Source organism: Propithecus coquereli, unplaced genomic scaffold (assembly GCF_000956105.1).
Source record: "Propithecus coquereli isolate 6110/MARCELLA unplaced genomic scaffold, Pcoq_1.0 Scaffold122, whole genome shotgun sequence".
Classification (NCBI taxonomy): domain Eukaryota; kingdom Metazoa; phylum Chordata; class Mammalia; order Primates; family Indriidae; genus Propithecus; species Propithecus coquereli.
The window spans coordinates 6,478,536-6,501,465 of NW_012136303.1; the positions used below are offsets into that span (position 1 = coordinate 6,478,536).

At 46.4% G+C, this 22,930-nt stretch overlaps 1 protein-coding gene across 1 annotated transcript in view; it reads left to right on the plus strand.

Moving 5' to 3' along the window:
- The first annotated feature begins 20,900 nt into the window (after positions 1-20,900).
- TGM3 (transglutaminase 3) overlaps positions 20,901-22,930 on the plus strand; it is a 40,653-nt gene continuing 38,623 nt past the window's right edge. The window contains exon 1 of the mRNA XM_012665813.1: positions 20,901-20,962. Within this exon, the coding sequence (XP_012521267.1) occupies positions 20,956-20,962 (7 nt within the window). The 5' untranslated portion in view covers positions 20,901-20,955. The remainder of the gene's footprint in view (positions 20,963-22,930) is intronic.

Genomic DNA, 22,930 nt, shown 5'->3' on the forward strand with positions numbered 1-22,930 from the left:
AGACCAGCAAACATGCAATCACGGTGCAGTGCCAGAGGCTCTGGGAGTCCAGAGGCGGGTCATCAGAGCTCAGGTGGGCACTCCAGGAAGGCTTTCTGAGGGATGTGGCCCTGGAGCTGGATCATGAAAGACAGGTTTAAATCATTCTGATAGAAAGGGGCATGTGATATGTAAGGAGGGTGGAAGTGGTGCTGTCGCCACGTTCCATGTGGCCCAGAGCCCTTGTCTATCCATTATCTCATGCGGTGTTGACACTAGCTGGGAAATTCGCAGATTGAGATTTTCTTTTGGACCTCCTGACCCTCAAGGGGCTAGGGTGGAAAACCACCCTCATTATTACAGCAGGAGAATCAGACGCCCTCGTTTGACACGCACAGTAGTTATCAAAGGGATCTTCTCTATGGCTAGTATCACTATCTATCATCTCCCTGTCTCCCTAGTAACTTGTGAAAGAGATGGAACTTTCTTTAATTTATAGAGGAGGAAGCTGAGGCTCAGGGAGATTGATTTTATTGGCACTCGTGTTACTTACTTAAGGGAGGGATTCTTATCTTTACGTACGCTACCCACTCCCTGTTTAATCCCAGTTGTTTAGCTATGACAACCCAGGAATATTAACGACCATTAGATTGTTTTATTTATTAATAATACTTCGACAATGAATACTTATGACCACGCTATTTTGGCAAGCTTATCCTATGATCACTTAACTCTAACTTAGAAGATGGTCACAGCAGACCTAACGATGTGCAGGGCTTAGGGATAAGGTCTATTTGACTTTTTCAGTTGGGTTTTGAGCAGTGACTCAGAGAGATGGGTGGTGGGCTTTGCCAGAGCTCCCTAAGCTTTCCAGGCAGTGCTAGTAGATTCTGACGGGTACAGTAGCTCCCAGGTGTAGGGGTACGTGTGTTCAAGGCAATTTATTTCCAAAGAATCAGAGTAGAATATGGAAATTTATGAAGGATCTCTCCTAATTCTGAATATTGTTCTGTGAATTAGCTTTTAGAAAAATTAGATAGTTTTAGAAGTGTCCTTATAACTAAAACAGAGGAACAAGGAGAAAAATCACGGCTGCAAATTTTAGATAAAAGAGAAAACTGCCATTATAGTTCTCGAGTTGCCAGGATTTCCTAAGGACTTGTGTTATTTCCTTTCTCTTTGTAGAACTTGTCCTTAATTTCCAAACCTACCTTGTAAATTTGGTTCTTATATCAAGTGACAATCAAGTTCCCTGAACCATAATCGCATACTTCCCCAGTTCACAAGTGACTTCTGTGCCTGCAGCAGTTGGGATGGGGATGGTGGCTGCTCTGGCCAGCTGCCAACCAGCTACCAAGACCTCCACACACCTCCCACCTTTTTAGTTATGTGATGAAGGCATGTGCAACTGGAACTTTAGGGAAAGGGTTATATAGAGAGAAGAGGGAGGAACGTTTCTTTTTTGTTGAAAAGAAAATTATTACCCTTGCCTTTGTTTCTTAGATTCTTGGCTAGCCTAAAGAAATAATTTTTATTGCAAGTTTAGCAATTCAATACATAATTCTTTTTCTCAAATGTCCATAAACTAGATTACAGTGCTGTCCAATGGAACTATAATGCAAGCCACAGAAGCAAGCTGTAAAAGGAATCTGTAATTTTCTTGTAGCCACATTAAAAAAGTAAAAAGAAAAAGGTACAATTCATTTTAATGATATTATTAAATTTTATTTAACCCAGTTTATCTAAACTATTATCATTTCAGCATGTAATCAATATGAAAAGTACTAATGAGATATTTTACTTTTTTTCACCATAAGCCTTCAAAATTTGAGATTGACTTATAGCCCATCTCAACTGGGATCAGCCACATTTCAAGTTCTTCATGGCCACATGTGGCTCACAGCTGCCATATTGAACAGTGCAGGACTAGAACTTCATAAAGGTTGAGGAAAGCCACTTCATCTCCAAGGAGTAGAAAACATGACAGGAAACTACATAGTTTCTTGTAGAGTATAGCGGAGGGAGAAAAGTGAGTTCCAGAACTAAGTTCATACAGTCATTCATTCATCAAGTATTTACTGAGCACCTACTTTGTGCCAAGTGCTGTGGTCTCTGCTCTACAGCCAGTTCAGTGGCTTTGAGCAAGCCCACTTCCCTTCTCAGGGCCTCAGACTCCCCGTTCCACCTTGTAGAAAATTAAGACGCCCATCTAGGAAGGAGAGAAATGATTGCGCCAGCTAGAGAAAAACGCCTTTGGAAATCATTAGCTTCCTGGTGGAGTTCTAAAACGCCATCAACACCAATTACTTTCATTGATTTCGTGGATGGAGCTCTTGCAATCCCTTTATTTTAATATAAAAACCACCTGACTCTGTAGGATTTTACTGGAGGAAATTAATCACATAAGTCTTATCCATGGAAACAGTGATTTGTCATGTTCATGATGTCACCCGAGACCTGATTTCTTCACCAGTGTCTCATTGGCCATCCTTTTTAGGGTAGAGTCTAAAGGGAGACCTAATAAAACAAGTCATAAATTCCAAGTGCTTTATACATGATAAGTTATCATTCCTGTCTATCAGTAGACTGTGGGAAGATGTCTAGGAGGTGTTGCAAGGAGTGATGCTAAGACTTAGCATGGAAATAAGCCATATTTGTTAACTTGTAGGTGGCCATGACTTAGGAATGACTACAGCTTAAAGAGAAGAAGTACCAAAGAGAAGAAGTTACCATTCCTAGGAACTGGGTGACATTTTTCACACAACTGGGCTTTCAGGTGAAATTCGTTTGCAGCTTCTGTGCTGGGAAGATGATTCTACACAGGCATTTAGAAGGAGAGACAATGGCTTGGACAGAAGTATTGGAAACTTTTTAAATAGATAATGATCAGAAAATCAGATACCATAGCTTGTGATTGCAGCCCAAGCCGGCATTAATAATCGGAATACTCAGGGACAGGCAGACATTGCAATTGCTAATGCAAGTTCAGGTGGTGAGCGCCCAAAATAATCCCTGCCATCGGGGTCTTTTAGCTTTATAAAGTGCTTTCACATCACTGTATCGTTGGAGCTTCAAAGCAGCATTGCGTGGTAAGTAGGCTATATGATATGGTCCTCATCGTACAGCTAAGGAGATGGAAGCTCATCAGTTAAGTAACTAGGTGAAGGTTATGGGACTACTAAATAGCAAAGATGTCTGTATGAGCGACAGTCTTTTGTATTTTGTCTGTCATTCCACCACATGTTGCTGCCTTCCTAAGCTTCCCCAGAACACAAAAGTGGCCCTGATGCCTTATCCGACAGAGGCTAGGTGTGGAGTGTGTGTCTAGAGAGGTCCTGGCAGTTAAACAGACTAACTTGCTCAAGGAACTCAAGCACAGAAGGAGATTGGCCCCTATCTTCTCATAAGTGCACAGACTTTTCACTGTGGACAGGGTAGAAGGAAGGGATCTACTGTATTTCCAGAGCTATCAACCACTAAAGAAGTGGGATCATTGCTAAGAAACACTTCTCTAGAACTGGATATAATGGGCTTTATTAGAAAGGAAAAAATATCCTAGATCCTATCTTATATGTATTATAACAACCCTTTCTCTTCACAATGCACTTTATAATTTACAAAACTTTTTTACAGACATATTTTAATCAATTCATGCATGCAGCAGTTCTGTCTTGCATACAGTGCTTTGTGCATTGTAGACAGTCATATATTTGTTGAGTAAATGAATGGATCAATCTCCATTGTACAGATGAGAAAACTGAGGTCCAAAGAGGTTGAGTGGTTTGTCTCAGTGAATGAAACATGATTGAAACCCATTATTTTATGAGTTCAAGTCTAATCATGTTCCCACATAAATTCCCCACTGAGATCTGATTTTTTGGACGTGCACCATGGACTACTACTAAATAGTTACACTTACCCTAAAGTTTTCCATTAAGCAGGGATTTAGGGATATCTCAGGTCTTTCCAGTCATTCCTAATCACTTATGTTACTATAAATTAAATCATTATTCACTATCTCTGGAAGAGCTGGAAAAACACCAAATTAGCATTCTGCTTCCGTAACAGCCCAAGACAAAGTGAAGATGGCAGTGAACAGTAGCCAAATTTCTCATTTTCTCATCAGGAGATCAAAGCAGAAGGATTAATCCATGAGCCACCAATTACAAGTATAAAATAATGCCAACTTGGCAAAGAAAATGGAAAATATATATACTGAAAACCCCTCCAGCAGCACCTGGTATTGAAATCCCAGTCTATGGGCCAGAAAACACAACAGAGAATAGAGCTCATTTTTCTCCAGGAATTTCAAGATTGGACAGAGAAATCAGAATCTCAAGAAATGGCTTCAAGGGTGTTTATTACTAAAACCCAAAGGAGGAATGACAAAGCCGGTGGCGAGGGAGAGGATGTGATTTTATAAATCCACAGGCTTTTGGAGAAGTATACAAATTCTTTTCTTTCAGGAAGGATTCAGCACCATCGGGCAATCTCTGCCAAGAAAGGCAGCATCTTCTTATCAGGCATTTTCTAGAATTCAAGTCTTCGCACTGAAGGGAACCTTAACTGACCATCTGATGTAACACCCTGACCCTGGCCAGTCTGCCGCGTGTCTCTAAAACATTTCTGTCACTGTCATTGAGCCTCCATTAGTCCTTCAGCAGTAGACACATCCACCATCCCTTGAAGTACTGTTTTCCTGTCCCCGAGTTCTGGGAAACGTTGTCCTATGTTGAGCCCAAACCTGCCACTCAGGTACTTCTACCTCGGGGCCCATTCCAAACAAAGCTAATCCCTCTTCTGTGGACATGTCATCGACTACTGAAGACCATAATCCTGATGCTCCCATCCCGTGCAGTTAAATGACTCCAGTCGGAAGGGAGTCACTTCAAACATTCCAAAAAGAATTGGGGTTTCCAGAATCATTGTCATCACAGCCATCCTTTCAGTCAAGTTTCAGGACTGGAGGCTGGACTCCAGAGACAGCCTGAACTGCAAAGGGCACTCCCTCGAGGATGGTTAGTTAACACCTACCTCTGCCCTCGGAAAAATGCCCACTTAGTAGGGAGGGAGCACAGGATGGAAGGATGGTCCCTGATCTCCAGGCTGGATGCTTGAGGACTGCTAGGACCCAGGGCCTGGGCCTGTGCCGCGTTGTCATGATGACTGGCAGCCCCATTTCCACACCCCAACACTGCAGCCTCCAGGGCTGGCCTGACCCATGCTTGCAGCGGTGGCCCAGCAGTGGGCGAGGGGCTGCAGTCTCCAGAGTCTCTCAGGGGCAGGCTGCCACTCCCTCCCTGCAGGCCCGGGAGCAGCCACCAGGCCCACTCTTGCCCCAGCATGTTAGTTGTCGTTTACACACTGCCAGCAGCAAGTCCCGCCCATCCTGGGCCTTGAGTCTCTTGAACTCAGGTTCTATAACCTCCAGAGAGAAAATATGCCCAGTAAGGGGCCAGCGAGTAACAGGATGAGACGGCCGAGCAGGGGAGTTGAGAGGCCGTCGATGTCAGCGGTGCTTTGACCTTTCACTCCAAGCTCCCTCCTGTGGAGCATCTGCAGAACTTTACAGCTAAAGGAAACATCCCAAACCCAACTTCCTCCTTCCTGTAGACGAGGAAACAGGCCCAGAGAGGGGCAGTACCCCATCCAAGGGCACACGGTGACACAGACGCAGAGGCTAGACAAGCACCCAGTACCCACCTCCCGGAATCTGGGGCAGCCAGTCTTGTTTTCAGTCCTCCCCTCCCAGCTTCCCTTCCCGCATTTGTAACATGGTTTGCGTTAGCTGGTCACCAAGATTTCTTTCTGCCCTGACATTCTGTGATCATTCTGTGGTCAGACCTGCCAGGAATCTGTGTAGCCTACATTGCAGAGGGATTTCACCCAATGTTAGCAGAATTCAAAAGGAAATCTATCTAGGACGATTGCTTCATTTACTGTCACAAGAGAAAGAAGAGTTTTGAGGATGGGACCAGAGGTGGAGTCTGAAGACAGCCCTCCCGTTTAGAATGGATGTGTGGGGAAGGGCGTAGAGGCTGCAGATTCTCAGGAGATGTGCTGGCACCTTGCGAGACCCAGGGGGTCCTTTGATCTGTGCAGTCTCCAAGGAAGGCTTACCCAGCCCCCTACGCCTGCTTCAGGACAGGCCCATGTGGCTCCATAGGCTCATCAGCACATCGACTGCACACCACATTGCTGGGTGGTTGCCTCTCCACAATGTCTTATTACAATGTCTCTTTTATCCCCAGGCCTGGCACCTGGTAGGTATTTACCTTCCTCCGAATATCTGATAAAATAGCAGAGCCTCTCTGCTAAGACAGGAGTGGGGTTGCGGTGTGTTTGGAAATACCTTGCTTCAGCTTGTCATATTACTTGGGCAAATCTCGCATCTCCTTTTTATATATTAAAATAAGGGTATCATAGATAAGTATTTTCCAAACTGTTCCTGGAAACAGTCTTGGTTTCTTGGATATTTTACAGGAAAAATAAACAGCAGACTCCTGGGTAATTTGGCTGATGTGACACACTGCAGCTCCTTCTTGGAGATTCACGGGCACATTAGAAGATTAAAGGCTCTGAGCAGTCCTGCAAGAAAGATATCTATTTAACTTCCTCTATACCGACTTTCTCTAAACATTTCTGGCCTCTTTCTGCTTGTGTCCAAGGAACTGGTTTTTTGAAGCATGCAACCCGGGAAATACCGAACTAGATAATTTCTAAGTCCCCCTTGTCACTATATCTCATCTAGAGATGAGGTAGCTTGGTAGAGTGAAGAGTGTGGACTTTAGAGTCAGATAGAACTAAGCTCAAATTTTGGCTCTGCCTTTTAGTAGCTGTGTGGCCTTAAGCAAGCTATTTAACTTTCCAGACTCGGATTTCCTCATCTGTAAGATAAGCCTAATAATAACTATTTGATTTGTTATGGTTGTAGGTTGTTGAGAGTATTTTATTTATTTATCTTTTCAGTTATTTATTTATCTAGAGACAAGGTTTCACTCTGCCACCCAGGCTGGAGTACAGTGGTGTGATCTTAGCTCACTGCAGCCTCGAACTCCTGAGCTCAGGCTATCTTCCTGCCTCAGCCTCCTGAGAAGCTAAGACCATAGGCACGCACCACAAAGCACAGTTAATTTTTTTTTTTTTTTAGTAGATTTGGGGCCTTGCTATGTTGCCAGCCTGGTCTTGAACTCCTGGCCTCAAGCAATCCTCCTGCCTTGGCCTCCTGAGATGCTGGGATTACGGGTGAGAGCCTCTGTTCCCTGAAAGTATTAAATGAGAGAACAGATATGAAGTATCTAGTACAGTGTTTGACACATAGTAGGCCCATGATAAATATGAGTTCATTCACCTCATTACTATTAACACTCTACTTCCACCCCTGACCCCTACCCATAACCCCCAAGCCCAGAGCCAGCCATGGCAGGGCAGAGAACGTAGCAGAGAGGAAGGCTGAGTCCAAGTCCTCACAAAGCCCTAACTATGTTCCCCCAAGACCACAGAGGACCACACCCCAGCAGGGCCTTTGGTAGGGAGACCAAGGTGAAGGGGCAGGCGGGAGGTGGTGGAGAATCCTGCCTTTCTTTGCCAAGCAAGTGTGTCTTCTCTGTGCTTGGCAACTAGATGCTGTTGGTGAAAAGAGAAGATAAAAGAAGGCTTTCAGACTGTTTCAGAGTGAACACCCACTTTCATAAATCCATTATCTAAAATAGCAAAACCAACTCAAGCCCCAACTTGCGGGCAAAGCCTGGGCAAGAAGCTAACACAGAGGCAGGATCTCGGGCATGGCGTGTGATGGGGCTGGGTTAGGAATCTGAAAGGGCAGGGCTTAGAAAGGCTTCTGCTAGGAGCCTTGGCACCAGGACAGGCACAGTGGGATCCAATCTTGGAGTAAAGCCACCACTTGACAAACATAAATCAAGCGCCAGGCTCGTGCCAGACATGATTTGATTGTGGTAGAGGAAACCTAGAGTCTGCCAGGGAGGCAAGAATGGATGCTGGGGCTTGGCTGTTTGTAGGGACCGAACAAGAGATTCAAATGCATTGAGTCTCTGTGGCTCCATCTCATTTTATTATCTTCTTTCCCTTCTCCCTCCCCACCGTGGGGCAATATTAGAAGACACACCACGGGCCTTGGAGACAAAAGTGGTTTCAAGTCTTACTCTACCTTTGTCAGTTTTGTGACCTTGGGCAAGTTACTTAAACTCTCCGAAGCTTAGTTCCCTCATGAGTAGGATAAGGACAATAATCCCTATCTCGTAGAGTAGTTGGGAAAACCAAATGAGTCATTGTTGATGCATTTCCAAAGTGTGGCACACGTATCCCTGACATGGGGACAAACATTTTTTTAATTCTAATAGTTAAATGTTTGTTTTTATACACACTGGAACAATCATTAACATGCCAAATTCTTTTATGGATGTTGATGGGATGAGGTTAGTTATGTAAGTTAAAGAAAAAAAGAAAAGGGAGTTGATTTAAAGAAAAATATTAAGTAAATAATGGTATAGCTGGTGTGCAAATATGACAAGTCATGGAGGTGCTATGTGAGTGACGGAAGCACGGGAAACCCTGAATGAATACTGATGGGGCATGTGGCAGGCACGTGGCAGCCATCGAAGGGCATTTCTCCCTCTTTTCCTTCCATTCTCAAGCAGGGAGGGAAGGTGGGAAAGGGAGGCAGGGAATGAGAGAGGAAACAAATCTACCCGTTTGTCTACCTGCTTAACCTGCACGTCTGCTTCGGCCCCACTCTTCTGGTTCCAAAGGCTCCCTTTCTGCAAGAATGCCTCCTTACTGCCTCTGCTTCTTCCCAGAGAGCTCCTGGCTTCTTCTTGCCTTCAGTCCGCTGATCTAATGCAGGTATCAGAAGCTCTAACCACTCAGACCAAATCCTCACCTCCAACACACTCCAATACATCTTCCAGAGCCGTTCAGGAGATGAACATTTTCATGAGTGAGAGAGAACGAGAATGAAAGTCACTTAGGGAGGAGAGAGGACAAGGACCCGAGACAAAGGCTGGGGGGACGATAGAGTCAGATCATGACCCTTGAGTCTTTGGGACAGTCCTGATGTGTCTTTTTGTTTCCCGAGTGAGCTTTTCTTTTTTCCCTTGAGGAAGTGGAAATGCAGAGAGGAGAAGTGACTTGCCTGAGAAAACAGTGAATACCCAAGCCTGGAAATCTCAACTCTTGGTCCCATTCGTTGTTTTCTGTCATCATGGGGAGTGTGAGCTTTACAGCCCTAGAAGAACCAAGCAGTTTTAAAACAAGTTTGGCTGTTAAAAACAAAACGGAACCAAAGCAAAAGCCATGGGGCTAAATATCTCTAAAATCCAGACCCTGCTGGGTCTGGATCCAGCCCTTAATGAGTGCCAGAGTAGAGCTTTCACCCCCGGAGCTGGGGGGGATGGGGGTGATGGTAACAGAGATGCCACTCAAATGTCACCGGCTCTCACTGTCCCCACTGAGATTTAGCAGATATCCTCAGATAAATGGTTTTCCATTTGCAGTATGGCCTTTGAACAATTTCCAAAGCCTTTAAGTGGTTATTTTTATAGTTTTCAGCAGCTAAATAGTTGTTTTGCTGGAGGGGAGTCCTTTGAGTTCCCCACTCCACCACCCACACAGTCAGCTCTCCTGTCGTTACTTTTTCTCAAGGGTTTTTTTTATTGAGATATGTCTATTTAAAAGACAATACATGTATAACAGACACTGCAGATCATCAAGCCCATATCCATTCTCTCCATCCTTACTAACAGAAGCCATCCCAATTTCACAGGGGACGGCAGTATGCCCAGTGAGAAAACTCTATTTCCCCGCCTCCCTTGCAGCTAGAGGGAGCAGCACCACCCAGTTCTGAGCAGAACTGTGCCGTACGCAAAAGTTGCTGACATGGGCTCCCGGGAAAGCTCCTTCAGGGGGCCGTAATCAGCTGGCGATGCTCTTTGCCCTTCTGCCTTCTTGCCTGAAACACAGGGGTCCCGCCTGGAGGCAGAGCAGCTGTCTGTGAGCTTGAGGCCCCATACAGGCCACAGTCTCAGGAGGTGGAGCAGAGGGCTGGAAGGAGCCTGGGCCCCTCATAATGTTGTGCCAGCTCTGCACAGCCTGCCCAGACTTTTCTTTTAGCAAGAAAAATAAAGCCCCTCATTTGCTTAAGTCACCATCCCTCAGGTCTTTGTGACACACAATCAAATGAAATTCCTAACGTAATATATCTTCAGTAAAAAAAAAAAAAAAAAAAGATATACAGTGAAAAGTCAGTCTTTTTGTTTCCTTAACCATCAGGCTCCTAGGTCCCTTCCCCAGAGAAAACTAGTGTTAGCATCTTCTTTTAACCTTTCCTTTTTTTTTTTTTTACAGACAGGGTTCTGTTCTGTCACCCAGGCTGTGATCAAGTGGCCCATGATCATAGCTCACCGCAACCTCTGGCCTCAAGCAGTCCTCCCACCTCAGCCTCTTGAGTAACTGGGACTACAGGCATGCACCACCACACCTGGCTAATTTTCCTTATTTTTCACAGAGACAGGGTTTTGCTGTGTTGCTCAGGCTGGACTTGAACTCCTGGCTCAAGCAATCCTCCTGCTTTGGCTTCCCAAAGTGTTGGGATTACAGGTATGAGCCTCTGCACCAGCCTTCTTTTAAATCTGTCCAGATATTGTCTAAGTGTTAATATATAAAAGCATAGCTGTGTAGGAGCCTATTTTTTTCAAAGCTCTATTGATGATAATTTAAGTCTAGAATCCAACTTACGAGCTGGGGGGAAGGGTGTGTGAAACACATTGAAATCAAATTGTGCAGAGATTCTTAGTAAGGGTCGGGAATGGGTAGAGGCGCTTGTGTTCGTTGACGATGACTGTGTCTAATGACAGGTGTTCTTGGTGAGCGTGTGTAGAACATGAGATGATGTGAAAGGCTGAAGAAAAGGCTGTGACCTACTGATTCGAACCAAACTCTTCCTTTCCCGAGGTTTCCAAGTGAGTTCGTGACAGAGCCAGGACTAGACCCTAGGCCCCCAGGTATCTAATTTAGGCATCCAGACGTAATTGCTGAGGGTGGAGACTCTGAGCCAGGGGAAATCCTTCCAGCCACTTTGTTGCAGGGCAGACAGTCAAGAGAAGGTCCCAGCATTTGGGGAGGCTGAGATGGGAGGATGGCTTGAGGCCAGGAGTTCCGGAGCCACCTGAGCAATGCAGCGAGAATAAAAAATTTAAAAAGTTTTCTGGGCATGGTGGTGCACACCTATAGTCCCAGCTACAGGAGGCTGAGGCAGGAGGATCACTTGAGCCCAAGAGTTTGAGGTTGCTGTGAGCTATGATGATGCCACCACACTCTAGCCCAGGAGACAGAGCAAGATTCTGTCTCAAAAAGAAAAAAAAAGAGAGAGAGGGAAACCAAGTGTTTGGGGCCTGTTGGTCACACACAGTGGCTGGGAACTTCTTTATTTGGTCTCGTGTTATAATTAACTTGAATGAATAATTCCATTTCCTCTCGTTTCCCATGCACAAGTCCCATAAATATTGCCACCACACCAAGAGCAAGCCTGGTTTGGACTTTACAGACTTTTACGTTCCAGGGGCATTACGTGACCAGGGGCATTTCCCAGAACACCTCTCGCTTCCTCGCCCATTCTGTCTTCCAGAAGAATGTCATTTGCAAGTCACTCTTCCGGTTTAGTTATTAAGTTCCTTGCCGTGAAGGCCCATGCTATGCCAGGACAAGCCTTAGCCCTCTGAAATTTACGGCTCTCTTTATGGATGCACGAAACCGAAATCGAAATCTACCGCGTGGGAAACTCCCAGTTTGTCCTTGAGAATGAAAGAAGCTTTAGCTCTGGATCCTCTTGGTGCAGACCAACATTCCCAATCAAAGCCAACCAACAGTGAATTAACTCCTAAACTATAAAATAATTCCCTACAGTCCTCTGATGCTGAATCCATTTTCATTTACCTCATTCAATGTGTAATAAGATCAAATCAGAATGGAAAATGCACGCTTTGCCCGTTTCTAGCTGCCTTATTTGAGAAGATACGGGAGGGCTTTGACAAGACGTGGAGTAGCAGGTGGCTAATCGGGGGGTTGCTCACCTGCCATCAATCCCCCTTAGATGTGCTGTTTCCTGGACGTACCTGCACTTTGCTGCTTCCTGCCCTTTCTTCCAATTTTTGTTTATTCATATCTGTCTTTTAAGGCATGGCCCAGATGTTGTCTCTTCCATGAATCTTTTCTCAATTCAGTAGGTGAAACTTCTGTGCCCTATCGAATACGTGCATTCTGCTCTCATCTCCTTTTTCAGGTTTTCAACTCTTAAAAGGCAAGACCCTAATTGATTTTATTTTATATTTTATTTAATACAGAGTATCACTCCATTGCCCTGGGTAGAATGTGGTGGCATCAGCCTAGCTCGCAGCATCCTCAAAGTAAACAATGCTTTTGACGGGCTCATCAGTAGCCTGGGCATGGCCAAGGCAAGAATCAAAGAGTCTGAAGATAAATAAATAGAAACTTTTTATTTTATTTTATATTTTATTTAAGACAGAGTATCACTCCATTGCCCTGGGTAGAATGTGGTGGCATCAGCCTAGCTCGCAGCATCCTCAAACTCCTTGGCTCACACGATCCTCCTGCCTCAGTCTCCCACAAAAACAAAACAAAACCAGGGAATAAAAACCATTTGTATTTTGTTCTATGACATTCTAGACTTTTAAAATTCCTATATTTGCTATAAAGATACACAAAATTGGATTATGCTATAAAGTTTTTAAATCTATTTTTAATTATAATATATAACATTTTCTGTATTAATATGGCTATTTTTAAATGGAAAATCTTTTTCTGATTATAAAGATATGTGCTTATCATAAAAAATTGAGAAGAAATGTAGAATTACATACAGAATAAAATAAAAATTATGTTTTAATCGCACCACATAGACTACTGCTCATATTCTAATATATAGCTTTTTACATTGTTTTCTGTGAGAGTAAGTGTGCATATAGGTATCACATTCATATATATTTATTTAAATATATTCATTGATACATGCAATTTCTTTTTCTTTATATATCATGAACATCTTTCAGTGTCAAATAATTAAGATATTTACATCATACTCTTTAATATCCACATAGATTATGTGTGGCTTTGTCACAATGTAATACATTTCCTGTTATTGAGTATTTACATTTTTCCAAAATACTTCTTTAACAAATTTTAGGGCTTATCCTAGTATATGCACTAGCATGGATACACTTTTACAGGTTTGCATACAAATTGCCCTCCATACAATGTGTTCAGTTTTTAATTTCCCAAATTGCCTAAAAGAGCCTTGCTCATAATGACATAATAAATGTTGAGTGGATGGATGAATGGAATCCAGAAGAAATTCTTTTCCCTTCTCTCAAGTCTTTTTTCTTTGAGACATCACTGGAAAATCCATTTATGCTTCAGCCACCATGGGAGGGCAGCCATTAGAGATAGGACAGTGCAAACCAGCCATCTCGATTCTCTTACCGCTGTGGTAAACTGAAAAAATGGCTCGGAGAGGAAGCACCTTGTTCCAAATCTAACTGGGGGTGAACCACGAGGTGTGGGTCAGAGAGGGCTCTCCGAGGCATCAGACTCCCAGGCCAGCCCAAATCAAGCCCTTCCACATTGATCACACTCTGCTAGACAGCCCTTCACGCCTTCCCAAACCTTTAAGTTTCTTAATAAATGATACTGCCGGATGACAAAATTAAGCAAAGCACTGTATGTACAAGTTACTATAAAGCATGCAGCACACGTGTGATTTTGAAGTTTTTTTCCCTGAAACACATTTATTATTTATCCCTAACATGAGGTGGAGGAGAAGGAACACGAAATTGAAATCCAAAGTTTTAGATCTCAGTCTAGGAACCTGAAAGGCCTAGAATGTCATGTAACAAAACACAAATGGTTTGTATTCTCTGGTTTTGTTTGGCTGTATTTTCTCTTGTCTATAATGAATATGCATAAAGTATGTAACAAGAAGGAAAAGAAGAAAAGTAAGCTTTCTTTTTTCTTTTTCCTAAAAAACATTAATAAAATAGGGTCTTACACCCTTTAAAGAGTTGACAGCCTATCTCAGCATTAATTTTCTCCCCTGTAGAATGGCAGGTCCACTATTAAGTAATATCTCCTTCCTTGGGACATCCTGAAAAGCAGGTGAGACGGTGACTATAAAAGGGAGTTTTGTGATTATTGTACAAATGCTTAATGATGTTGATAATTACATTTCCTGCTATCAATAACATCAAAATATATTTCTCTAACCGTGCACACCTGGCCCCCATGGCCTTTCCAAGACGTGTTTTTCAACTGAAAGAAGGAAATGACTAAAAGGGTATAGCAGAAAGAGCAGGGTTCTGAGACCTAGAAAGCTGCAGTCTCGTTCCAGGTGATTTGGGCATCAGTGTTCCCATCAGGCAAAGGAGGAAGTTGGACAAAATGACACCTAAATTGTCTTCCGGCTTCAGGACTCAGGTTATCCTGTGATCGTAGGCAAATCATTTCTCTGCAGGGCTCTGTTTCCTTGTCGCACACACACAGAGGTTGGGCTGGATGACCTGCCTGGTCACTGGGATTTACCCAGTCCCAGTGACCTGCCCTTTGTCAGAGCTGTTCCCTGGTGTGCTCTTATGCAAGCCACACCTTGGCCTTCCAGGCTGTGGCCTCAGAGACCAGAGGCGGTGGGCTGTGTTTTCTTTTGCTCTCTGGTTTCTCTGCTGCATGCTCACAAATGGCCGGGTTGACTACTTGGCAGATAAACCCATCCTCCCATCAAGAGACCTTAGACACACGGTGGGCCGGGGCTGCTCTACCTTCTGATGCCTGAGGACGGAGTGCCGCCACCAGGGGTAAGGGCGGAGCCAGACCTGTCTAGCCCTTTCCTGCAGTCCCCAGAAACTGAGTTCTCCAGATAAACTCATGGACAGTCTTTCCCTGGCTGGGCTTCCCCCTTCCTTCCTCCCCCTTCCTCCCTCCCCCTTCCTTCCTCCCCCTTCCTCATGCCCCCATGTCTCTGTTATGGTCTTTCCCTTCAGAGTTTACCTGAAATGCCCCTCCTCAATAAACAGCCCTTCCCTGTCTCCGTGATCAGCACCAGTCACTCCTCTGGATTCTTTCTGGAAGTGGTAGGCGCCTCTTTTTCGTTGTTTGCAGTTTGTCTTTCAGGCTCTCTTGCTGCTTGTCCCTTGAGGGCTGGGTGCCTCTTCATGTACACAGTGCTTCATGCAAGCAGGCATTTTGTTTGTTTGGGCAGAAAGTGGGAAATTTGGGCATAAACACATTAAGTTGAGGCTTTGATATTAGTCCCCGAGGGGCCCCGCCTTCCTGATTAGCCCTGAATTAGTAACACCATCATCACCAGAATCAGTAAGACAGTTCCCATCCCCCAAAAAACACCCAGTTGTGAGCCTCCCTGAGGACTCATCAGAGACAGTGAGGCACAGTGGTTGTGACCAGGGTCTCTGCTGTCAGACAGATCTGGGTTCAGGTCCTGTTGTTGTCACTTGTTAGCCGTGTCACCTTGCCAAGTTACTTAGCCTCTCTAAGCCTCTGGTTTCTTATCTATAAAATGGAAAGGTAACACCTATGTCCCAGGGAGGACTGGAACTCCTAGCGCAGAGCTTAGCCTCAGGAATGGTGGCCAGCCACATGGACACGCATACTCCCCTCCTGAAGTGTTGCACTCCGAGGGTGCTCACAGAAACGGCACTGACGGAGCTAGACCGGGTACTGTTAGGCACCCGATGAATGGCACAGGGCATGTTCGAAAGGCTGAGAGGTGGGAAGTCAATGCATTTTGTTATTTACAAGGGGCCTTTGCATATGTCATCTCATGATGTCACACGACACTCTTTAGGGTGCAGGGATCATCATTTTTCAGAGGAGAAACTTTAGGTTCAGAGATGTTAAGTGATTTGCCCAAGGTGGTTCATGCAGTTAGAATGTGACCCTGGGGCTTAAACCTAGGTTTGCTCATTTCGTACAAATGCTCTTTCCACAACACCACACTGAGTGCTCGGGAGGAGCAGAGGCTTGCTCTGGGACTTGGTGGTGTTGAGACATAGATAGGTAAGGAGGGAGGTGAGTGTGCCAGGCAGGCACGTCCTACAAACAGGCAGGGACAATCTTGTTGGGCTCTAGGAAAAATGATTAGACACAGTTTGCTGAGTAGGAGAGTTCATGGAAGAGTAGCAGAAAATAATGCAATTAAGATTGAATATATTCTGGAAGGCCTTGACTGACAAACTAAGGAATTTGGGCTGTATGAGCCCATGAGGAGTCATTAAAGCTTTCAGAGAAGCTTCTAAATCATGACTTGGTCAGTTTCTTCTATGGTTGAAGAAACTGGTGTTTAACCTAGAAAAGAGAAGACTTTTGGGAGGGAGGGGGGGTTTGCCAGACTTGGGGGAGAACATGGTCATTTCTGGGTAAAGGGATTTACGTGGTCCCAATGAGAGGGTGTTGAGGGAGCAGTGAGGGTCAATGAGTAGAAGCTCCAGGGAGATAAAATTTCAGTTCAAACGAGGAAGAACTTTCTGGTCCCTTCAATGCATTTTAACCCAATTATCTTGAGAGTCCACTGCATGCCCTGGGCACAGTGCTAACCACTGGGGAGGGAAAGTCCCTGTCTTCCCGGAGCTCATATGAAATGGGGGAAGACAGGCCTTAAACAGAACCACCCTAGAAATTAATGTTATAGCCAGAGCGTCTCGAGTTGAAGTATGGCCTGCTCTGAGAGGTCCAATCCTCATCACTGGAGCTGTCAAGAGAAATGTGTCAGGGGAGAGGATTCTTTCGCTGCAAAACAATCTGGGCTGGATAACTTCTCCTAAGATTCTGTGCCTCTGCACATGTTGTGAAACTTCCCTAAATCCCTTAATTAGAGGGAGAAAAAAGGCAAGTGATCAATTAGCTTCTCTTTTTAAAAGCCCACACTCGCAAGCTCCATCTTCGCTGGAGTCTGCGGTGCAGAGCGTGGCCAAGCAGGAATTTCATCCTGTGGAGCCAGGTGACTCCACCTATGAATTTGAAAATCATTTAGCTGGAATTGTGACACAGCGCACAAATTATAGCCCGCCTGCAGGTCAGGGCTGTGGCTGCGGCCGTGGCGCAATCCCCAGTGGCTGACATTAAGTCAGCTCCTGCCGGGGCCCTGCCGCTGGTCGGTTCGCAGGCTACCGGCGAGCCTGGCTAGAGGGGCCGTGGAGGACAGGAGGGAAGCTGGCCCCCGACGTCTGTGCCCTTAGCCTGTCTACAGAGGAGCATGGCACCTGCAACTTCACAGTGGTTTTGAGCCTCCCTACAGCCCCGGAAGGTGTGTGGTTCAGGCTGAGAAGGAGACAGAGAGCCAAAGACGTAAAAGGACTCAGCCGAGGTCACGTAGTAGGCAAGCTACAGAGCCTGGCTTTGAATCCAGGCCTTCTGAATCCAGCTTGGGGTATTTTTCTACCACATCACACTGAGGTCAAGATTGATCAGCTACAGACCCTTCCGAGGGAAGACCAAGCGGTCAGTGGTCATGCACCACTGTCCGAACCTGCGGGTCCCCTCGAAAAATCTGTGCCACCCGGGCCCTGGAAGGATGGTGACACTGACAGCATCAACACTAACTTCTTACGCTGGGCTGTGCCAGATGCTGCACTAAGCATTTCTCAGCCCTCGTCTCCTTTAGTCCTCGCGGCGATTCCGGATTCCGCCGCAGGTTTGCAGATGAGGGAGCAGAGGCACCGACAGGTGAGGCGACTTGGCAGGGTCGGGATTTGCACCAAGTCTGTGTGTCCTCGGGTTCCTTTCTAAGGGCACCACCACCTGCCTGCCTGTCACCTCTGCGGGTTTCTTCGTCGGGTCATTGAAAGGACCCGATTTTTCTTGGCTCCCAGGCCAACAACAACGATAATAATAAGCAAAACCCCTCCTTTCTTTACACCACACTTCGGAGCACGTGGAGCATTTTCGCGTCCATTCATCCCATTCAACTCACAGAGCAGCTCTCGAGGTTTCTGGCGGGACTCGGCATAATAATAAGGGCTCTGCCCAGAGTTACAGCCAGTGCCACGGCAGGGGCCAAGACCGCACTTGAACCTTCTAATTGGGTCCAGTGCTCTTTGCGTGCACCTCTCTGCCCTCTGCTCTCTTCTGGGTCATCTGCCAGATCCAAAGTGGGTCCCATTCCTCCTGACACGGGTGCAGAGCCACCGCTCTTAGAGCTGAGTTCCCACGTCATGCAGGCAGCTCACCTCAGACGTCAAGCAAACAAAGCCACTGACACATGGGTATGAATCTCCTGGTCGGATACACTCAGATTAATCTGTTTGTGCCCCCATAAGATAGCAATAGTAACAGCACCTGTGTGGCAGGGATGCCATGAAGGTGAGAAAAGGTAGTGTATGTGAAGTGTGTGGCCAGTGTCTGCCCACAGTAAGCACTAAATCCACGACAGTGATCATCCCCATCCTTACGGTGACTGATTGAGTCGCTGATTCGGAAATATGTGTGTCCCTGCCATGTGTCAAGTCCTACGGCAGGTTCTGAGAACACTATGCAACCTGTACCTTAAAGGAGCCCAGTCTAGGATGGGGACGGACACAGACAGATAGTTGCAGCACAGTGGACACACGTTGGTAACAGAGTCCTGTTACAGAAGCCCAGAGGATGGAGAAAGGATGTTCATTCTTCTTTTCTAATTTCCCAAGCCGCCTGTCCATTCAGTCTTCCCTTTCTCAAGATGCAGTGTCCCCACCTTCTCCCTAAAGACCCAGCCTTGTCGTGATGGTTCTCGGTCCTCCTTTCCCACTACAAGACTGGTGGAAGCCTTGAGAAGTGTCTGTTCTGTCGTGAGTCCTTGAAGCACTACTTTTTAAAAATATTAGCCCCCTTGTCTATCTATCATAGGAATCCTTGATACTTGTAAATATCCGTAACAGTATCTCTGGAAAAACATATCCCCTTAAAAACAAAAAAGCAAACAAAAAAATGTAGAATGTCAGAGCTTCTCCCCACTCCCATGTCCTTTCTTTTAGCTGATGTAGGAGCTGGGCCCAGAGAGCGTCAGTGACGTGCCCTGCAGTCCGAGAGAGAGCACGTGGCAGAACCAGAGGGTCAGGGGCTGTGCCTCCTGCCCCATTAAAAAGAGTACTTTTTATTCTTTTTATTCTGCGGTGGCTCACGCCTGTAATCCCAGCGCTTTGGGAGGCCAAGGTGAGAGGATTGCTTGAGGCCAGGAGTTCAAGACCAGCCTGGGCAACTATCAAGATCCCACTCTACAAAAAAAATTTTAAATATTAGCTGGGTGTAGTAGCATGTACCTGTAGTCTCAGCTACTCGGGAGGCTGAGGCAGAAGGATCGCTCAAGCCCAGCAGTTTGTGGCTGCAGTGAGCTGTGATCCTGCCACTGTATTCCAGCCAGGGCAATAGAGCGAGACCCTGCCTCAAAAATAAGAAGAAAAAAAAAAGAACAACTTTCCCCCAATCTGGAATCAAACTGACATTCAATTCTAGGTGCTCTCTGGGTTTAATCCGTTATAATATACACATATGCACTTTCTAGTTGCATCATCTTGTGTGATTTTGCTTACAACTTTGTGAGTTGAGAGGGGTGGGTATGATTATCCCCAATTACAAACAAGGCTTCCAGGCTTCAAGGTTAGAGATGGCCCAGAGCACAGCCACCAACAGGACCAGCGACTTCTACCTCTAAATGAAACGCTCTTTCTGCTGAACCGCAACACTGAGCAAACACTGTGTTATGTCTCGTGTCCCTGTACAAGTGGAAACTGCTAATAGATGTGTGTAGTGAGAAAGGGCTTCACAGTTTTCTGCTTCTGGGTTCTCCTGAGATGCTACTTTGACCCAGAGAGAACTTTCCAGTATCAGCTCAGACTAAGATACTTCAAGAAAAGTATGGTCTCATTCCCTAAACCCTGTGGTCCAGGAAGTTGTTCATCCTTTTAAGAAATCATAAAAGTGAACTGAAAGACAGGAATTAATAGTAGCAGAATATACTTTGTTGTACTTTGTTGTTTTTATGAATGCATTCTTTTTGATTCTAACTAATGCCATTTGCTTCTGTAACCGTGCTTGCTTTTAGTTGCTTGTTAAATATAGGAGTAAGAGCAGGAGTAACTCCATGACAGGTTGTGCCTCAGCATAATGCCCAGTGCCGGGAGTGTGAAGTAGGGATACCAGGAATAACCGCAAAAACCACAAACGGGAGAGAGCCGATCAGAAGAAAGCATACCACCAGCTCACCGTATCAGGGCATTGCAGCTGTTCTCAGCCAGCGTTGCGGCTGTTGTTGACCAGCATTCTTGGTCAACTGGCACCGGTGCGAAAATTGAAAATCCTGGGGCTTGGAGCCAACCAATCAGGAGTCAAAACAATCCGTCACTTTCAAAGGAACTAATGGACTAAGGGGGAAGGGGGAGATGGTGTGCCCAGCGTGTCGTGTGGAACCTGCGTGTCGTGTGCCACCAGTGTGTCGTGTGCGAAAGAAAGTACAAAAGCTTCACTTTTACCCCAGGGCGGGGTCCTGGCTCATAGGGAGGCCACTGCGTTGGTGCTCTGGGACTTGGACCCTAGCTCGAGCTAGCCAATAAACTCCTTTGCCTCTTGCAGCCTCGGTGACTCTGCCTCTCTGTTCCTGGGGCCGAGGGGAACTGGCTCTAACAGAACTATTCGAGTTTCTTTCTTATCTTCCTCCTTCTCCCCAAGCTGGTCTTGCACAAGCGTGATGACCTTCTATTGGGTGACAAGTGTATGTCGTAAGTGAAACGTTTACAGGCACTACAGGAATGATCTGGTGCCTCGCCTACCTCATTAGAATCTTAATTGGGATGTGTAGGAGAGGCTTCTATAAATGCTAAGGCGATCCCCAGCGGCCTGTCTCTCATCTCTCATCGCCATCAGTGCCATTCCCAGAGGAGCCTGAGAGGAGGCAGAGGAAGGCGAGACATGGCTGGTGAGTAGTGGCATCTGCTCCGCCAGGTTCTTGTCGGAAGCCTGTGCTTCCCCTGGACCAGCCAGTGTCCAGCTGGGATGGCTGCCTGCCTTGGGGGCTCTGAAGGCTGGACTTGGTATTTTAGGGCTCTGTTCAGAGGCTGCTCCTTCTCCATGGCTGTCTGGTCCCTCTAGTACATTCCCGGGGGGTGGCGATGGCTGGAATGTAGCTCCGTGTAATGGGCAGGGTGTTCCACAAAGCTGGAGGTAAAGCAAGTCCCCTTTGACAGAGGACAGGCTTTGCCTGAGTGTTTGTTTTGCACATTGGCCGCCACCCATAAAGTCAAGCCAGACGGGACTTGTTCTCGTGTTTCTCAGGGTGCCTCTGCCCAGCCATCAGGAGTGTGGACAAAGAAAAGCACATCCGCAGAGCTAAAAGGGAGGGAGAGAGTGACGGTGTGTAAGTTGCTTTAAAAGAAACCATCGGCATGGCTGGAGTGCTCCTGAGTAAAGGACACTCTTTGTGAGTGATTGATGAGTTGAAACGTCCCTGGTAGCAGGAGCAGGCGTGCCACGAGATGTCCTGTCCCCGTGAGCAGCATCAGGCAAGGGGCTGACAGACAACAGGAAGTGCAGGTTCTTTATCTCTGCAGTTACTGTCGAGGATTTGGGCCGTGTTAATCGCACCCTGCTAAGCGGCATGTTAATTACTGTCTGTCACGTGTGTGAGCGTGTCAACCTAGTGGGTTGACAGGGACGCCAAACCCAAACAAGACCTGAGTTAAACCTGTAAAATATTACGAATGGTGGCTAGGGCTGTGGGAAGGTTTGCCGAAGAAATCACTGAGCCAGATGTGAAAGGCGAATGCTGGCTGCTTCGAAAATCTCAAAGACCAGGACAGGTGACTGCAAAAACTCCCCCCGCACCCCGCCGTCTTGCATTTCCCCTGTGAACGCAAAGCACGGCAGGGATCCCGCAGACTTGAGCAAGAGTGGATGTTAGCTGTCATCTAGCCCCCCTCCCTCTCCCCGGGAGGAGGCTGAGGCCCCAGGAGGGGTAGAGCCTTACCGAGGTCCCATAGCAAGTCGGTGGCAGAGCCCACCTAGGTCTCAGTGCCCTTCCCACTGTGTCCTGCAGCCAAAGCGGAGCTCACGCAGGAGTGCAGGTAACATCTGAGACACAGCAAAGCAACCCTGAATCTGGTTTCTCATCTGAGCTTTGTCACCAACCGCTTATGTGCTCCCTGCCACTCCTGAGCCTCAGGTTTGCAAGATGACAGGCTTGAAATAGATGGATTTTGAGGCTCTGTCCAGGACTGACTTCTCTCTCTCCACAAAAGGAAACCAGGGGCAGGGGGAGGATGGGCCCCAGCACGGGTCCAGTCCTGGGAGGGTGTGTACCCCTATCCCTCTCCAGGACCTATGTGATCCCACGTGAATATCCTGCCACTGTGAGCTGGCCCCACTTGACATGACTGAGACCAGTGTGTTGGGTGCTCGTGATCTACGGAGGCATGTTCTTCGTGCCTCCATGAACAACCAGAAATGTTCTACGGTCACAACAGAATAAGGACAATGGCTGGGAGAAAGTCAATTTTTAAAAAGGTGGAGGAGAGACAGGTGAACACATTCAGTTCTTTAACTTTGTCACACATGCAGTTCCTAACTCAGCTCCTAGACACTCAGCCAGGAGGTGCCCTGTCAATCGATGTCTCTTGGATGGATGGATTTACCCATCGGGCACCCAAGGAAAGGGGCTGTGCTAGGTGCAGTGGGAAGCAGAGATGAATGAGACACAGTTCCTGCCCCCAGTGAGCTTTCGGTCTGATACTGCTTGGTAGCACCAGCTCCCAGGGAAGTGGCATGCAAGTTAGACTGTCCCTAGGCTGCATGACAAATACAAACCAAGTGCTGTGGGGACCAACAGGATGGAGGGGATTAATCTTGCCTGGGATTTGGGATGGGGAAGACCCTGAGAAGTACATGGCAC